Genomic DNA, 18,645 nt, shown 5'->3' with positions numbered 1-18,645 from the left:
GGATGCTCGGCGCGCATCCAGGGCGGTTGGGCGTCCAGGGTTTACCCCTGCACTCCAGCCCCACCAGGAGTCTAACTCCACGCCCGGCCCCGCGCCCGGCCCCGCACCCACCCCCGGGCAGCTAGGGGAGCGCGCCCACTCCTCGCGGCACCTGCCGATGGACCCCCGCAGACGCCCCCGCACCGCGCGCCGCCGCAGCCCGCTCCGGAGGCGACCGGCACAGCGCCGCGGCCCGGGACCCTGAGCACAAAGGCGGCCCCTGCCCCCAGCCCCCGGTGCGCCCAACCCCGCAGCTCCGGCGCCGGGCTCCGACCCCGCCCTCGGCCCCGCCCCGGCCCCCGACCCCGACCCGACCCCGCGGTCCGACCCTCCCCGGGCCCCCGCCCCGCCCCCGCCCCGGCCCACCTATGCCGTAGGCCTTGGCGCAGATCCACTGCAGGTTGGCGGCGATCTTGGCGCGGGCCGAGTCGTAGCGGTCCAGGGGCACGATGTCCACGGCACCGTCGGGCGCGGCCTCCATCCTCCTCCAGCCCTCCCCGGCCGGGCAGCCGCCCGCGTCCACCATCTGCACACAAAAAGGCCGCTGCAGCGCGGGCGGCGCCCGGCCTCCGCCGCAACAAAGGCGCCGCGCCCCTCGCTGCGCCGGGACCCGCGAGGGGGCCGGGCCCGCGAGCACCGCGGCCCCCGGGAGGCCGCCCCCGCCCCGGCCTCACCTCACAGCCGCCGCCGCCGCCGCCACCGCGGGTGCTGCTGCTGCATGCTGCGGGGCCGCGCCGGGAGGCCAGGGGGCCCGGAGGCCGGGAGGCCCGGAGGCCGGGGAGGCGGCGAGGTGAGGGGCGCGGGCCGGCCGCGGGCCGGGGCGGGGGGCGCGTGCGCGGGGCCGGGGGCCGGGGGCCGGGGGCGGCGGCGGCGGCGGCGGCGGCGGCGGCCGCTGAGGGGGCGGCCAACCGGCGGGAGCGCGCGCAACGCCGAGGCCCTGCGCACGCGCGGTGGGTGCCGCCCTCCGCCCCGCCCCCGGCCCCTGCTAGCCCCTCCCCTTACCGCACGCGCAGTGGGTCAACCTGCGGCCCCGCCTCCGGCCCGCGCTCGTCCCGCTCAGTGCCGCACGCGCAGTGGGAGCGGCCCGCCCCCGGCCCCGCGCTCGCCCCGCCCACCGCCGCACGCGCATAGGGCCAGACTGCGGCCCCGCCCCTCTCGCCGGGCGCCGGGCGCGGGTCGCGCGGAGCGGGCGGGCGCTGGTGGGCAAGCCCGGGCGGGTTCCGCAGCAGCCCTTTGTCTGGGCCGCGCCTCCTCCGTCCCGGCACCCGGCCGTCCGCACCGGAGGTTCCAGCCGCCGTCCGACGGGCCGACTGCCACCCCGGGAAGGCGACCCCCGGGCCCCTGCACAACCCCGGCGTCTCCCCCTCCCGGAGAGAGGCACTGCTGACGGGGCCGCCCTGCCCACCATCGCGGGGACCCCGAGCCTGCAGCGGGGGGAGGGGGGCCTGGTGGGCACCGACCCCGCCCGCGCCTCTGCCGCCCCCTCCCCCCGAGACCTCCAGGCCCAGAGACCCAGGACCCGCGGAGAGCAGGGGCGAGGGCTTCCTGGGTGGGGATCCCGGGGCGGGGAACCGCCGCCCTGAGCCCGAACGTGGAGCCCGCGGTCGTTGCACAAGCACCCAGCGGAGAGCCCCGGTGGAGGTCGCGCCGGGGGCAGGGGCGGCCAAGGACAGACGCGCGGGGGTGGGGGGTGAGGGTAGGCGGGGGCCGGGCAGTCCCGTCACGTGAGCGACAGGGACGCCTACTAGTCCAAAGCCAGACTAGGCCGGTCAGAATTGGGAGCTCCAACCCCTTCCCCCGGATGGGCAGCCAAAGAGTGACTGTGAACACAGTGGGGAAAGCGTGTGAAAGACCCCGTCGAGGTCAAGGAAGAGGGGGTGGGCAGGGCACGGAATTCAGCAGGGACACCGCCCCCTGATGTGGACCCTGGAGCGGGAGAGAAGGAATGGGGGTCAAGGGTGACTGTTAGGGTCTCGGTATTGATCCTGTATCCTGCAACCTTGATGGACGTGTTATCAATTCCGACAGTTTTTCGGCCTATCCCGAAACCTGATTCCTACACACAAGATGATGACCTCGGTGATGGAAAATAGTCGTACCTCTTACCTTTGAATCCCCGCGTCGTGTATTTCTTCCTCTTACCTAACGGCCTGGCCACAGCCTCCAGTAGAGTCACATCCTAGTCTTGTTTCTGGGCTTAGACGAAAAGCATCCGGTCAGCCACTGCCCAGTGCCCTGTCAAATGTGGCTTTTCTGCCTTAATCAGGTTGGGGAGTTTCCCCCCTATTCCTGTTTTGTTGAGTGTTTTATCACGAAAGGGTGTTAGGTTTTGTCCGGTGCTTTTTTGTGATTATTGAGATGATCCCGTGAGGCCTTTTCATTCATCCCATTGATGTGGTATATTTCATTGATTTGATTTTCGGATACTCAACCAGCCTCACAATTCCTGAGACAAATCCCACCTTGCCGTAGTATATAATTTTTTTTTCAAGTGTGGCAAATCAGTTTGGGGTTTGGGTTTTTTTGTTGTTGTCGTCGTCGTCGTTTGTAACTTTGCTGAGATATAGTCAACGTACAACACTGTAAGTTTAAGCTGTACCACGTGACAATTTGGTACATGTGTAATACACAGCACACGTAGTACTTATATGTAGGTACCTATTGTGAAATGATTACCACGGTCAGGTTAGTTAACATCCATACCCCACCTGGTTGCCGTGTGTGTGTGTGTGTGTGTGTGTGTGTGTGTGTGTGTGTATGTGTGTGTTGAGAACATTTAACATTTACTCTCTTAGCAACCTTCAAGGGTACAGTTAAGTATCGAATGGCCAGCATGCTATACGTTACATCCCCAAAACTTACTCCTCTTAAAACTGTACGTTGGTAACGATTTTGACCGAAATCTTCCCATTTCCCCCACCTCCCAGCCCCTGCCAACCACAGATCCACTCTCTGTTTCTGTACGAGTTTGGTTTCTGGATTCCACATGTCAGTGAGGTCATGCAGTGTTTGTCTTTCTCTGATTTATTTCACTTAGCGTAATGCGCTGGGGGCTTATCCGTGTTGTCACAAATGACAGGATTTTCTTTTTTATGACTGTATTCGTATATTTCATTCGTGCCTGTGAGATATACGTGTGTATGTGTATAACAATGTAACTGATGGACACTCAGGCTGTTTCCATGTCTTGGCTCTTGTGAAAAATGCTGTAATGAACATGCGGGTGCGGGTATTTTTTCAAATTAGTAGTTCTGTTTCCTTTGGATAAATACCAAGCAGTAGAATTGCTAGATCATAAGGTGGTTCTGTTTTTAATTTTTGAGGAACCTCCATACAGTTCTCCACAGTGGCTGCACCACCATTCCCACCCACGGTGCACAGGGGTCCCCTTTGTCCACATCCTCGCCGACACCCGTCAGTTCTTCCATTTTTGATTGTAGCCATTCTGACAGGGTGGGTGAGGTGATAACTCCTTGTGGTTTTGATTAGCATTTCCCTGATGATCAGTGGTGTTGAGCACCTTTTCATGTACATGTTGGCCATTTATATGTCTTCCTTGTGTTTTTTTCTTTGTTTTTTAATGATTATTTCTGAGAGACTGAGTGGGGAAGGGGCAGAGAGAGAGGAAGACACAGAATCCAAAGCAGGCTCCAGGCTCCAAGCTGTCAGCACAGAGCCCGACACGGGGCTCGAACCCACTAACCGTGGGATCATGACCTGAGCCGAAGTCGGACGTTTAACTGACTGAGCCCCCAGGGACCCCTATATGTCCTCTTTGGAAAAATGTCCAGATCCTTTGCCAATTTTTTAATTGGATTATTTGTTTGGGAGTACTTAAATATTTTTGGAAGAGTTTGAGAAAGACTGATGTTAATTCTTAAAATGTTGGGTGGAATTCACCAGTAAAACCATCTGGTCCTGAGCTTTTTTTTGTTGGGAGATTTTCGATGACGTTTTCAATCTCACTGTTGGTGTGTCCAGATTTTCTATGCGTGATTCAGGTTTGGTAGGCTCTACGTTTCCAGGAATTTATCCATTTCTTCTAGGCTATCCAGTTTGTGCCATATAATTCTCCACACTAGTCCCTTATGATCTTTTGTATTTCTGTGGTGTCTCTTGTAATGTCTCCTCTTTCATTTATACTTTTGTTGATTTGAGTCCTTTTTTTTCTTAGTCTAGCAAAAGGTTTGTCAGTTTTGTTATCTTTTCAAAACACCAGCTTCCTTGATTTCTTTCCCATTGTTTTTCTAGTTCCTATTTCATTTATTTATGCTCTAATCATCTTTATTACTTCCTTCATTCTGCTAACGTTGGGCTTAGCTTTTTCTTCTTGTGTTTCCTTGAGGCGTAAAGTTAAGGTGTTTATTTGAGATCTTTCCTTTTTTCTTAATGTAGGCATTCGTCTCTATAAACATCCCTCTTGGAACTGCTTTTGTTCCAGGCCGTCAATTTTGGTATGTTGTGTTTCGTGTGTCTCAGGATACTTTCCGATTTCCTTTTTTATTTCTTCTTTGACCCATTGGTTGTTGGTGTGTGTTGTTTAATTTCAAGGTATTTGTAAATTCTCTGCTTGTCCTTCGGTTACTGATTTCTAGCCATGGTGGTCATAAACGATACTTGATGTGATTTCAATCCCCCTCACTATGTTAAGACTCACTTTGTAGGCCAGCATGTGATCTGTCCTGGAGGGTTGGTCTACAGTGTGGTTCAAATACACTGTTTCCTTCCCGACTCTCTCTGGACACTCTATCCAGTGCTGAAGGTGGGGCATTAAAGTCTCTCCTGTATACTGGATGTCTGTTTTTCCCTTGATGTCTGTTACTATTTATCTCAAATATTTAGGTGCTCTGTTCTTGTTGGGTACACACACTCTCTCTCTATGTATACACACACACACACACACACACACACACACATATATGTAGTATTTACCATTGTTATATCTTCTTGATGAACTGACCCCATTATCACTATACAACGACCTTTTCTGTCTCTTGTGACCAATTGTGACTGACAGTCTGTCTTATGTGAATATGAGCACAGCCTCTCCTGCTATCACTGGCTTTCCGTGTGTAAGGCATGTCTTCTCGTGTCCCGTCACTCTCAGCCCTTGTGTGTCCTTAGAGCCAAAGTGAGTCTCTTAGAGGCAGCAGGCTGTTGAATCTTGTTTTTTAATCCGTTCAGCCAGGATATGTCCTATGTTTTGGAAAACTTAACCCATTTACATTTAAAGTAATTATTGATAGGTAAGAACTCAGAATTGCCACTTTGTTCATCGTTTTGTATTATTTTGTGCTTTTATTCCTCTCTCGCTGTCTGCGTTTGTGGTTTATTTTTTGCAGTGGTATGCTTTTTTTTTTTTATCTGTTAAGAAGATATAACAGTCTATGTATTTTTTTAAGTAATCTCTATGCCCAACGTGGGGCTTGAACTCAGTGCCCCGAGACTGGGAGTCGCACGCTCCACTGACTGAACCAGCCGGGCACCCCCAAAACAGTGTGTTTTAAGGTGACAACCCACCTTCGGTCAGCAGTCAGGTACAAGAGCCCCACGCTGTTACTTCTCTCCCCCCCCCCCCATTTTATGCCATTAACATCACACTTTGCACCTTTGCGTATCAAGCATCCATTTACAAATTATCATTCCTGCTGTGAGTTTTAATACCACTGCCTCGTCTTAAGTGTTACACTGGAGATGGGAGTGATTTACGTGCCCATCACAGTGTCGGGTGTTCTGAATTTGACTAAACACTTACCTTTACCCGTGAGGTTGACACTTGTATTTGTTTCTGTGTTGTCGCTTAGCAGTCTTTCCTTCCCACCTGAAGAGCCCGTTCTGCCTGTGTCCCGAGGCAGGTTATGGTGACGAACTCCCGTGGCTTGTGTTGGTCCGGAAGTCCTCACCTGTGCCCGGCTCTGAAGGACTGAACGGAGCACACGCCTCTTCCAGGCTGCTGCAAAGACTGGTTTGGGCAGGCGAACGCAGCTGCCCCTGGCTCAGGACGGCAGATCCCCTCCGCTAGTGCAGTGGTTGGGGGAGGAGCGGAGTTAGGGGCTGGGGCTGCGGTGGGGCCCTCGGGTAGCCCGCTGTGACTGCACCGAAACCCGTTCGCCTCCTGGTGGGCGTTGAGCCAAAACACAGGAAGAGGAAGGGTTTCACTTGCAACGGGTAAAGGGGCTTTCCCAGAGCAGTGTCTCCCCACACAACAAAATTGGAGAAATAGTGTTTCAACATTTATTTATTTTGAGAGAGAGAATCCCAGGCAGGCTCCGCTCTGTCAGCGCAGAGCCCAACACAGGCCTCGAACCCACGAACCGTGAGATCACGACCTGAGCCAAAACCAAGAGTCAGAGGCTTAACCACTTAACCCACCGAGCCCCCCAGGCGCCCTGGAAACCGGGGACCTTTTAAGCTAAGGGTCCGTGCGTATTCACGAAGGGGCTCGCGCAGTGGGGAACACAGCACAGAATCGGGGCAGAAGTCCTCTTGAGGTGACCGCGTGCCAGTGGTGGTCCCAGGGCGCCAGGGATCAGCGCCCTCGGTTCTGGCTCCAGACGGCCCGGGACCCGAGTGTCAGAAGGCTTCAGATCTGCGAAGATAACTGGGTCAGGTCAGTCTTCACTCTGGGTCCCGATTAGGCCTTTTCCTGCCCTGACGGTGACGTTCGCTCTTACGTTTTGTTCATAAGACGGCCGGGGGGCTGACACGTCCTTATGCCGAGAAAGCTGTCTGTGTTTTCTGCTCGTTACCAGGTGCACAGAAGGTGCCCCCACCACATCCCTGGGAGGGCTCCGGCCAGGTCACCAGGAGGGCCCCAGACGGGCTGGCTGAGTCCCCACCCACTCCAGGCTCCACAGCCACCACCGAGGTCTGCAGACCGGCTTTGCAGGCCCAGATGGGTATGTCTCCCGCCAGGTTCCTGGGCAGCCCGGGCTGGTCCCGGCCAGTCGGAGGGGCTGCAGCCGAGTGTAGGGCCCCCTCGGTATCTCGGGGGCACAGATGGGAGTGCGTCCCGCCGTGTCCCTGTACCTGCAGGACTGCTTGGGGGCTGGGCCCGGTCACGGGCCCCTCCGGTGTCCATAGCCACGATGAGGTCTGTGTCCTGTTACCAAGGCACAGCTGGGAGTGACCCCTTCCAGGCCCCTTGGCCAGTGTTGCTGCTGGCCCAGTGTCGGACGGGGCTGGAGCCGAGGCCCGGGGATGAGCTTTTGTGGGGTCTGTGGCCAGGACCTGAGCTTGGGGCAAGTCAGCTGCCGGGGCATGAGTCTGCCTTCCCCAGTCTCCTCTGTCTGGGGCTGCGCCAGACCCCACAGCCCCCACCAAGGCACCTTTGTCTACGAATGGATGCCCCCTTGGCGCAGGTCAGCGGGGGCCCCGGGGGGGCGTCTTACTCGGCCGTCTTGCCCGTGGCGCTCCCGTGTACCTGTCTGCTTGCACGTTCCCGGACCCGGTTTACCACGGCTGCCTTGGAGGTCGTGTGTCCATGTTCCTGAGACACGGGCCTAGTGCGGTGATGTCTTTGTCTGGCGTGGTGTCAGGGTAACGTTGGCCTCCTAAGAGGAGTCGGAAGTGTTCTCTCCTCTCGTAGTTTCTGGAAAGTGCGTGGAGAGCCGGTGCTGTGCACTCCTCTGTAGGTGTCGGGCAGGGCTGAGCATCGAAGCCTCCGGACCCAGGCTGGTGTTCGATCGAGAATTCTCCCTCTTCAGTTGTTCGGGGTCCGCTCAGATCGTCTGTTTCTTCGTCGGTGGTTTCGGTGATCTGTGTCGTCCTGGGAATTCACCCTTCCATCTCAGCGCGAGGACTTGGTCCTAAGAATTCTAAAGGCCCAGTTACCCTGCACCGAGATGGCAGAGGGAGGGTGAGCGGCCCGGGGGAAGGGGCAGAGGCTGGTGCAGCTTTAGACACATTAAGTCCGAGATGCCCACCGGACCCCAAGTGGAAAAGCTCCCCGGGTGACCCAGGGAGGGCGCAGAGAGGCCACTGCCAGGCGTGGAGGAAGGGGTGTGACGGGGAGAGGAGGCGCCCACCATGGGACCCGTTGCCCCGGGCAGCGGGCAGCCTGGGTCCTGTGTTTGGGCCTGGAGGCCGGGGTGAAGCCATCCCCGAGGAGGGCTGATCTGCTGAGAAGCTGGGCCTGGGACTCGGCGATGCCCTGAGGGCCCCTGACGGGCAGGGGTGTGAACTGGCAGAGGCAGTGCAGAGGGAGGTACCCCCACCACCCCCCTCCCCCGGGCAAAGGATGGCGGATAAACCGAGCGGTGGCCCCGGGCAGTGCGTGTGCGCCGAGGCGCCTGTGTTTTCAGGGCGGGAGAGGCTACAGCCACCGGGACTGGTGCAGCGAGGGGAACCCGATGACGCTGGACCGTCGCCGGCGTCCTTCCTCCCCGGGCAGGAGAGGGGCCGGTCACCGGTCTGCGGGTGCGGGGACGGCGACAGGAGGAGGCCCAGGACAGGCGTCTGGGTGGGTGGGAGCGGGAGGGCCTGCGATGGCCCCCACGACCGGGCAGCCGCGAGGGGCTTCTCCCCGCGGACACCAGGGCCGGTGGTGCAGGCCCGTGTCCCCTGTGCGAGCGCGTGACAGCGCGTGGGGGCTTCAGGGGCGGAGCGGGTGGGGGGTCCGGCAAGGGGGTGGCTGGGGCCTGGAGCACGGCTGGGGACCTGGCGGTGTCAGAGGGCACGGCGCGGAAAGAGCGGAGAGGCTCCGCCCGGTGCAGCAGGGCTACGTGTATAGGCATCAGTGCGACCACACTCCGGAAAGATCGGTGCCTCCCCGCTCCGTGGTTTGGTTTCATTTCTGGATAACTCCTCAATGTGAAGGAGCCCCTGGCACAGGCTTCCGGGCGTTGCTGGAAGGCGTAGCCTGGGACGCACCGTGTCTGAGCCACAATTGCAGACAGACTGCCCGACGGCCCAAACCGGACCTGCTCGTGCGCGTCTGAGGGGGCGTGTTTGCAGAAGCAGTGACTTGTTCGGGAGCCATCCAGACTCCGAGGGGGCGGTGGGACTTGCTCCCCCCTGGCCAGCTCTGGGGGGAGGCTGTGGGGAGAGACCCGAGGCGGGGTTCCGGCTCCCATCCCCCCCCCCCCGGCCCCCTCCCCTCCGAGTGTGAGCCCGTGGGTCACTGCGCTGGGCCCCTCGGAAGTCCAGCGAGGACAGAAGGAAGCAAATTCCCTTCCAGCAGCAGGCGGCCCGACCCCACCAGGTGCCTTGGCCCGAGCTCCAGCCCCGCCCCCCGCAGCCCCAGTGCCCTCCCGCCCTGCAGAAGGACCACCACCGTCCTCGGGTTCCACCCGCTCCCCTGCTTCTGCCACTTTCTGCCCGGAGGTGTCTGTGAGCCCCCAAGTGCCCGTGCTGCTGGGACGCAGAGCACAGGCCACCAAGCGAGGGGGCAGCCTGGCTCCCGCCTCGTTGTCAGAACGGACGGGTGAAGGTGGGGGTCACGTCGCGCTGGCTTCCCGAAGGCGCCACCTGAGCCAAAGGCCAGCTTAACCTCTCCTCAGCTTGGCAGCCGTCCCTCCGTTACGCAAAGTTTAAACTGACATCTTTCCGTTTTCCGTGTTGATTCCATCAAATCCCGCACGTCTCGGTTTTTCTGTGACATAAACGGGCAGGGAGTCCCGCTGACACGGGTGTCTTGGGGCCCTGGCGGCCGTCTAGGGCGTCCACGCGCCCCGTGGTCGGGCCCACGGGTTCACGGGCACATTCGCATCCCGTATCCGGGAAGGAAGATTTTGTTACAAAAGAAAGAATTTTTGCTGGGGCAAAATAGGCCAGTCTCTTGGCTTTTTTCTCTTTTTGAACGTTGAGAATAGGTCAAAATAAAGCAAAACCCCGGGAGGCCTGCGTTCGGGGACGTTCTGATGGCAGTTCGCCTGTGGTGAGACACATCCTCCGGGCTCGATCAGGGCAGCGGCTCAGCCCTGCCCGCGGCCTCCCGCGTGTCACTGAGGGCGCCAGGGGCCTGGTGCAGTCCCGAGCGGAATGACCGATCCATTGACGGACCCGCCGAGCAAGGCCCCCCGGGCCGCCTGCAGACAGCCGCCCCTCCGCGAGCCCTTGGCGCCCCCCGCCAGGGACCCATCGCCCGGCCCTCCAGGGCTCCTGCCTGCCTTCAGGATCGTCTGACCCCGCCCCGCCTTGCTGCTGCCCCCGCCTTGCTCCTAGACACAGCCGACGGGCAGGCTGCATCCTCTGGGCTCCTCACCAGCAAAATAGTGCAGTGGGCTGAACCTGCCCCCCAGGATGCCCACGTCCTACCCGCCAGAACCCGTGGATGTGCTGCCCAGCGCGGCAAGAGGGGCTTCGTGGACGGCACTAGGTTCAGGACCTCGAGGTGGGGGACTGTCCCGGGTTTCCCTGGTGGGCCTGGGCACAGGGTTCCTCTGTGGGCTGGGGGTGTGTCCCCCACAGTCGCCCCAAGGTGAAGGTGTGAGAACTCGGGGCCTTTGGGGGCGGGGAGCGGGTCGTGGGGTGGGGCCTTGGGGGAGGGACCCCAGAGTCCCACTGGAGGGCAGTGAGCAGCCAGCCTCACCAGGCCCGCGGTCATACGTGGGGCCAAGAGGGTCCCGGTCACAGGGAGACGCTGCTGGCCTTGGCCGTGGAGGCAGGGCCACCAGCCAAGCACTCGAAGCCTCTGTCTAGGAGCCTGAAAGGCAAGGAAGCCGAGCTCCCGGGGCCCCGGGAGGGACCAACCTGCCCCACCCAGACCGTGGCCCGTGAGGCCCATGCTGCCTGCTGGCCTCCGGAGCTGTGGGCTCCACTGCTGAGTTTGTGGCGTCTTGCAGGGCAGCCCGGGACTCCCATGCACAAGGTCACCAACGCCTTCCCCAAGACGCTCAGCATGGCGTGGCCGCCCAGCCACACGGGACACGGGCGGGCATGTCCAGGGCCCGGGGCCTCCTCCCCCCTGGGACACCGTCCGCCACACCGGTCCCCCGTCCAGCCGGGAGGCCCCTGCTCGGGGCTGTGTCCCTGGCCCCTTAGGTCGGTCGCCTCGGCTTCTCCCTCCAGAGAGACGCGTGACAGATGACGTTCATGTACGTGACATGCTCCACACGGTGTCCAGGGTAATCGTAACTCCCAGCTATGACGTGATAAAAAAGTACCGGGCCTTTGTCTCTGGGTCTTGGCACACAGCTCCTAAAACCCTTTCGATTTAGGGGTGACACAGGTGTGCTCTGTGCGCTGCTGAGGGGAGTGGGGTGCATCTAAGGGCTTCGGCCTGCGGCTGCGCAAGACCGGGCGCGGGTCGGGGGCCGCCCAGCCCCAGCCCCGCTGCGGGTGGGGACGGGAGACTGAGTCCAGCACCTCGGCCCAGGACACCGCCAACCACGCCAGTGCAGCGAGGCCTCCGGGAAAGCGCCTACCGACAGGGTCCAGGGTGGCGCGCCCCAACTGCACGGGGCCGGGAGGTCCGGGGCCCGCCATCCTCCCAGACCTCGGCCTGCATGCCTCCGATCGGCAGCTACCTGTACCCGTTAAACAGGTGATGGCGAGGGAAGTGTTTTCCAGAGTTCCGGCAAACTGAAATGGGGGGTTGTGGGGGCTGTTGTAGCTGGTGTCTGGAGGGGGGCAGTCCCACGGGGCAACTCCAGGGGGTCTGAATTGTAGGATCTCCCGCCGGTGTCCGGGAGCCGGAGAACAGGTTGTCTGGGGGGGAGGGGACCCCACATACTAGGTGTCAGAAGCGTTGGAGTAAAAACGGGTGGACAGGGGCGCCTGGGGGGCTCCGTCGGCTAAGTAGCCGACCCTTGGTTTCGGCTCAGGTCACGATCTCACGGCTCACGAGTTCAAGCCCCGTGTCTAGCTCTCTGCTGTCAGCACGGGCCCTGCTTGGGATCCTCTGGCCCCTCCCCCGTTTGTGCCACCCCACTCAAAACTAAAGAAGACATTAAAAATAAACCAGATGGACAGTGTGCACGCAAACTCTGACCACACGCCGGGACGGGAAATCGGCCTGCCCGCCCTCAGGCCTGTGACGGAAACGTGACCTTTCCTACACCAAGGACCCGGACGGCAGTGGTGCTGGGGCCCTACCTCCTGCAGAAGTCCCATCTCCCCATCCTGCCCCACCACCGCGATGTCACCGGTAGCAGCGGGCCCGTCACAGACGCAAAATGACCCGTCAGGCGAGCCCCGAGGTCTCAGCATGACGCACTGATAAGGAAGCCCCCGCATGGGACACCGCAATCCAGAGGCCTTTTGATAACAGGGTTTCAAAAGTACAACGCGTCCGCACAATGAAATCCTGTGAAAGGGCATAAAGGTGCCGGGTCCCGAAGCAGGAGTGGAGCACTGACCCACTACAACCTGGGCGGACGCGGATCCAAGAGGCCAAGCGACAGGAGCCAGACGCAGACCGAGTGCCCAGGCTCCGTTCCTGTGAACCGTCCAGGGCGGGCAGACTGTGGCCGTGGGGAAACACGGGCAGGAGGTGGATCACTGCTTCATGGGTGTGGGGATGGCCACGGGGCTCTGCTGAGAACTCTGGGTCACGTGCAGCGGAAGGGAGTTCTGGGAACCAGACCTCAACAGAAAACTGGCTGAAAACAGGCAAAAGCGACCCTGCCAGGGAGCAGAGGGGAATGGGGACCCGTGGCCTGTGTCCTGGCCTAGATGGTGGGCTCAGAGATAACGCACCCAGCTGCACGGTCCAGCATCGTCCACACGTAAGTTCATATTTCAACTAAGAAATCAAAAAGTGGGGCGCCCGGCTGGCTCAGCTGGTGGGATGTGCAACTCTTGATCTTGGGGTCCTGAGTTCGAGTCCCCCATGTTTGGGGTAGAGATTACTAAAAACAAAAGTGGCTTGAACAATAAACAACGACTTTAAAAAACGGGTGGGGGGACACAGAGCAAGTAAGTGAACATACTGTGGGGCCAGGGGCCAGAGTCCCATGTGGAGAAGGGACATACATGGGTGGACAGTGGGACAGTGAGGAAGGCCCTGTGTGGCTGGATTTAGCTGAGGATATTGGTTTAAATCAATGAGTTTTAAAAAAAATTTCCTGGGTCTTGGGGTGCCTGGGTGGCTCAGTCAGTTAAGCATCCGACTCTGGATTTCGGCTCAGGTCACGATCTCACGGTGCCTGGGATTGAGCCCTGCATCCGGCTCTGCGCTGACAGTGTGGAGTCTGCTTAGGATTCTTTCTTGCTCTCTCTGCCTGCCCCTACTCTCCCTCAAAAATAAATAAATAAAAACTTAAAAAAAAATTAAAAAGCAAAAGCATCATCACAGAACCTGGTTCTGTTGGACGGTCTTAATTGAATGTATTTGAGATCAAAGGTTTTGCTTTTTTTTTTTTTTTAATTTTTTTTTTCCAGCGTTTATTTATTTTGGGGACAGAGAGAGACAGAGCATGAACGGGGGAGGGGCAGAGAGAGAGAGAGACACAGAATCGGAAACAGGCTCCAGGCTCTGAGCCATCAGCCCAGAGCCTGACGCGGGGCTCGAACTCGCAGACCGCGAGATCGCGACCTGGCTGAAGTCGGACGCTTAACTGACTGCGCCACCCAGGCGCCCCCAAAGGTTTTGCTTTTTGCTTTCCGACCCTCTTCTGGAGCCCAAACCCATGGTGAACCCCCGAATGCATCCCTGCGGCCCTCGGGACACACGCTTTCCTGTGTTCTTCTCGGGTGCGCATGGCGGGGGGGGGGGGGGGCAGTGTGCCGCCTGTGGGCACCTTTCACTCCAGTAAAAAGTTAAAGGGGGGGGCGCCTGTGGGGTTCAGGCGGTTGAGTGTCCGACTTCGGCTCAGGTCATGATTTCACGGTTTGTGGGTTCGAGCCCCGCGTCGGGCTCTGTGCTGACAGCTCAGAACCTGCTTGGGATTCTCTCTCTCTCTGTCCCTCCCCCACTTGTGTATGCGTGCTCTCTCTCTCAAAATAATTAAAAAGGGGGGTAATGGGGGCGCCTGAGTGGCTCCGTCCGTCGGTTAAGCATCCGACTTCGGCTCAGGTCATGATCTCACGGTTCGTGAGTTGGAGCCCCACATCAGGCTCCGTGCTGACAGTTCAGCCTGGAGCCTGCTTTGGATTCTGCGTCTCCCTCTCTCTCTGCCCCTCCCCTGCTCACACTCTGTCTCTGTCTCAAAAATAAATAAAACGTTAAAAAATTTTTAAATAAATAAAAAGGGGGGTAATATCCTTAAACATACAGGAAATGATTTCCTCAACACGGACTTAAAACATCAGAAAGTCACCACCACCCAGACCCGGCTCGTCTGAGGGTTACCCACAAATCCCAGGACCTGGATCCAGGGCAAACGGACTTCACCCCGGAAGGCAGGGGGGATGGCGTCGGGCCGCGTTCCCCAGTGGTGATCCCTGGACGGCAGCGTTTGGACCCGAGGGCTGCGTCTGAGGACGATGTTCTCACTGGGCACCTCTAACTTAGGAAAACGCCCCCAAAGGGGCATCTGCCGGGCGCCCTGGCACGTCCTCCAAGGAGGCGACCCTGCGTCAGCGCCCGGTGTGATAACTGGCAGGAACGAGCAGGAGAGATCCCGTCACGTCGTCCAGCTGCGGCCGGTCCTCGCGGGCCAGGGCTGGGATGTGCGGGCACAGGACACTGCGTGGGCGCCCGTGTCCCGGCTGGACGGTTGGAGGGAGACAAGCACGTTCCCGCTCGGACCCGGAAAGGCCTCGCGACAGGGCGCGGAGGGGCCCCCACCCCCACCCCGTGGGCCCACGCTCGGTAGCAGAGGCCGCTCCGGGGGCCCAGCGGATAGGCACACGTGGAGGTCCCAGGGACGTCCCGGCCGGGGCAGGGGACCACACGCCATGACTGAGTGCTTGGCAGAAAGCCCCAGTGTCAGGAGGAGGGCAGAGACCCATCTTCCCGTGGGGACCGACGTGCCGCGCTTCACAGACACGAGTGGATGGTCCCGGGCGGAGAGCGCCGGAGACGGGGGTGGGGCGGGGTGGGGCACAGGGGCCGATGGGAAGGGAGCCGGGGGCCGGCAGCCCAGGCTTCCACACGTTTCCCGGAGCCCCTCTGGGACCGCCACGGGCTCCCGGCACTGTGCTCACACCACACCGCCGAGGCGGCAGCAACGAACGGGGTGATGGGGTGGACCCTGACTCCTCACCAGGCAGGAGGCCGTGGGCCAGGGAGGCCCTGACGGGACGCCCGGCAACGGTCAGGGCCGGGCTCTTCTGGAACACTCACCTGATGATCCAGAAGCATTTCACGAGTGAGCTGGGCAGAACTGCTGGCCGAGCCCCCTTCGGTGGGACCTTTTCATTTTGGAAGCAAACGCTCTTGAGAAGGATGCATTCTCCAGATGCACCCTATCTCTGCTGCTCGGAGCAGACGCTCCCCTTCCCTGGGGCCCGCATCTGACTTAAAACAGCCGCCCGGTTCCCAGAGGGAGAGTGTGCGGCGAGGGCCGTTCCGGGGACAATCCGATGGCCCGTGGACCCCACACCCTCCATTACCTGCTGCCACTCAGGAAGGGATGGCGAGGGCAACGGGAGGCAACAGGGAGAGTCCCCGGGCCTGAGCGCCAACTGGGAGCGCCCACGTTCCTGGTCCGGGCAAAGGAAGGAAAGCCTGGGGTGCAGGCCTGCGGGGGGCTGCTGGGGCTCGTACCCAGCGCGGGCCAGCGGCCTCCCTCCCCGGCTTCGGTGCCCTCTCCCCTAGGGAGGACGCGCTCGGGTCAGGCCAGTACCCGGCGTCCTGGCCAGAAATGCCACCCGGTTCCAAACCGGCTTTAAAGGTGAAGCCTTGGGGCGCCTGGGTGGCGCAGTTGGTTAAACGGCCGACTTCAGCCAGGTCACGATCTCGCGGTCCGTGAGTTCGAGCCCCGCGTCAGGCTCTGGGCTGATGGCTCGGAGCCTGGAGCCTGTTTCCGATTCTGTGTCTCCCTCTCTCTCTGCCCCTCCCCTGTTCATGCTCTGTCTCTCTCTGTCCCAAAAATAAATAAAAACGTTGGGAAATAAATAAATAAATAAATAAAGGTGAAGCCTTGAGGGGACGTTGCACCGGGAAGGGGCCTCTTGATAAACATCGGGCTTCGTCACCCCTGCCACAGCCCCCTGCGAAGGAGTTGAGAGCCCACGAGAGGGCGGGGCACGCAGGAGGGGTGCCCAGGGGGCAAAGAGGAACCCCCAGCGCACTGCTTCTCGTCCTTCTCACCCCGGGCCTCCCACACACCTGCCCCGAGCCCAGGCCTCCCAAAAATGTGCGGTGCCTCATCCACCGGGTGCCCAGCTCCCCTCGGCCCGCCGGGCATCACGAGCTCCCCCCTCCCTGCACTGCCCGCACCTAGAGACCAGCTCCGCCTTGAGCACACAGCCCTTTGCACTAGCTCCCCTGGAATCGCCCCAGAACGTGGCCGAGCTGGTCCAGGAAGCCTGCGCTTGGCAGTGTCTAGAATGTCATCGAGCCCTGGCCCATCCCGGGAGCCCCAGGATTTAGGTCACAAACCGTTACCTTTGCTTCGGTCTGGTGGCCTGAGCGCGAGGCCACCGAGGGCAGAGTGACAACTCACAGGCGCAGGAAACGACAGCGTCACTTCTCCTTGCATGATGGCCATGCTGGAGACGTCCGTTCCATCCAATTCAAATTGCTATCTTTATTTTTCCCACTCCTGTTACGGCATTAGGTGGGCTTTTCTTTTTCTTTTCTCTAACGTTTGTTTATTTTTGAGAGAGAGAGACAGAGCATGAACGGGGGAGGGTCGGAGAGAGGGAAACACAGAATCGGAAGCAGGCTCCAGGCTCTGAGCCGTCAGCACAGAACCTGACACAGGGCTCGAACCCACAGACTGTGAGATCATGACCTGAGCCGAAGTCGGAGGCTTAACCGACTGAGCCGCCCGGGCACGCCTTGAATTCTCAAACCACGCGTGGAATTAGGTTATATTTTCTCAAACTCTCATTGCAGACACTGAAGCAGACATCACGAGATGTCTGTTACAGAGGGGGCAGGAGTCCAGCTGGCGGCGAGCAGACCCCCCCTGCCTGCCCTGGCAGCATGGCCGCCCGTGGACAGGCTGGGGGACGGAACAGTTCGGCCACCTCTCCCTTTGGACAGAGACCTGCGCCACCGGCCGTGCACCGAGGCCTCTCCTCGGCCTTTCCCACCCACCGGGCCACGCCTGACACAGGGGTGAGGCTCCCAGGAAGACGGACCACGGTGGGGAAAGGGCCTCGCACCGCAGTCTGCACACGCGTGCACTGGTGACACGCCAGCAATGTCCTTCTGCAGGTGCGTAGGGCAGGCCCTCATCAGTCACAAGGGCCGCAGCTCCCCACGCCCGGGGGGCCGCAGCACAGGTCCCCAAGCAGGGAGGGAAGCCTTGCAGGAGCCGGAGCCCAGACAGGCCATCGGCCCCCCCGGGGAGGGCACCACGAGCTGCTGCCGCCCGACCGAAACCAACCCCCAACAGGCAACACGGCCGTGTCGGTCAGAGAACAGGCTCCGAGCCAGGATCGGACACGCTTTCCCTCCTGAGGAATGTCCTTACACAGTGGACAGAAAAGAAGGCGCACGGGGTGGCCTGAGGCCTGGCCCAGGAGGCGGTCCACAGCCGCCACGCCGCAGGGCCGGCCCCGGGGTGTTGCCTTCGAGCGGTTCGACCAGGAATGTGCTTCCACACGGAGACTGCGAAACGCACCGCCCCTTGCGTGGGGCTCGGAGTCCGGGGCACGCAGGCCACGGCCCCGTGGCTCACTGCTTTGCCGTGAGGCAGAGGAGAAAGTCACGAGGCCTAAGAACCTTCTAGTCGGTCGCTTTAAAGACAGGGCACAAATAATGGAGCGCAGGGCACATCCCTGGTGCTTCGGGAACAGCTGGGACTGTATTTTTTTTTTTTTTTATTGCTTACTTATTTAGAGAGAGAGAGAACAAATCCCAAGCACACTCCGTGCTGTCAGTGCGGAGATCTATATGGGGCTCGAATTCACGAAGCTTGAGATCATGACCTGAGCCGGAATCAAGAGCCGGAAGCTTAACCGACTGAGCCCCCAGGCGCACCGCGGTGGAGACCGCCTCAGGCTTAGAAAATGTGAGATTCGCCACCTGTAAAAATTTTTACTATTCTGTCCACAAGTTCTAAGTCTGAATCAAAAGAATGAGAAAAACCCAGATCTGCGGAAAGAAACACTTCCTTACGACACCTGCGCTCAGCTGAGCGCGGCGGGCGAGCGGCGGAGGCCCCGGGGCAGCGAGGCGGCCCCCAGCCCGCACCTGACCGCGCAGCCGACGGCCGAGCGCACCCAGGTCTGGGCCCAGGCAGGTGGGGCTGCTGCAGAAGACGAGTTCAGAAAACATCTGAAAAATGCGTCAAGCAGTAAGTGACGAGCAGCATTGAAGAAAAGCAAAGCGCTAACCCATTTTCTCATTTTGCAGCGCGAGTGACGTTTACAAAGGAAGGGCAGCCCCACCGGCATCCGGTCCGCCCTCGGAGGCCTGGGAGCGCTCGCCGGGCCCACACAGACCGTCCGCTCCAGTCGGAACCGCCGTTCTGCCCCCAGGACGCGAGCCCGGGCAGCCCGCCGCGCCGAGGGGGCGGCAGCGACTGCCCGGAGCGGGACAGGCGCGGCGGGCGTGCTTTGTCGGGAGCGCACAAGCCCCTCTCCGGCGCTAAAGTCACACTATGA

General features: G+C 60.2%; 1 protein-coding gene across 3 annotated transcripts in view; it reads right to left on the bottom strand.

Annotated features, from left to right (window-relative positions):
• CAMSAP1 (calmodulin regulated spectrin associated protein 1) overlaps positions 1–870 on the bottom strand; it is a 59,611-nt gene extending 58,741 nt beyond the window's left edge. For 2 of the 3 annotated variants that reach the window (XR_007146326.1, XR_007146327.1), the window contains exon 1: positions 406–691. Coding sequence is in view for 1 of the 3 variants with exons in the window: in XM_047830148.1 (XP_047686104.1) it covers positions 406–565 (160 nt within the window). In the remaining 2 variants the exon portion in view is untranslated. Of the gene's footprint in view, positions 1–405; positions 692–713 lie in introns of those variants that run through there. The other variant, XM_047830148.1, reaches the window with a different exon arrangement.
• Between the last annotated feature and the right edge of the window lie 17,775 nt (positions 871–18,645).

The sequence above is a fragment of the Prionailurus viverrinus genome, chromosome D4 (genome assembly GCF_022837055.1).
Source record: "Prionailurus viverrinus isolate Anna chromosome D4, UM_Priviv_1.0, whole genome shotgun sequence".
In the NCBI taxonomy this organism is placed as follows: Eukaryota; Metazoa; Chordata; class Mammalia; order Carnivora; family Felidae; genus Prionailurus; species Prionailurus viverrinus.
Note: the sequence above shows the minus strand (reverse complement) of the source record. Positions and strands in the feature narration are given on the sequence as shown.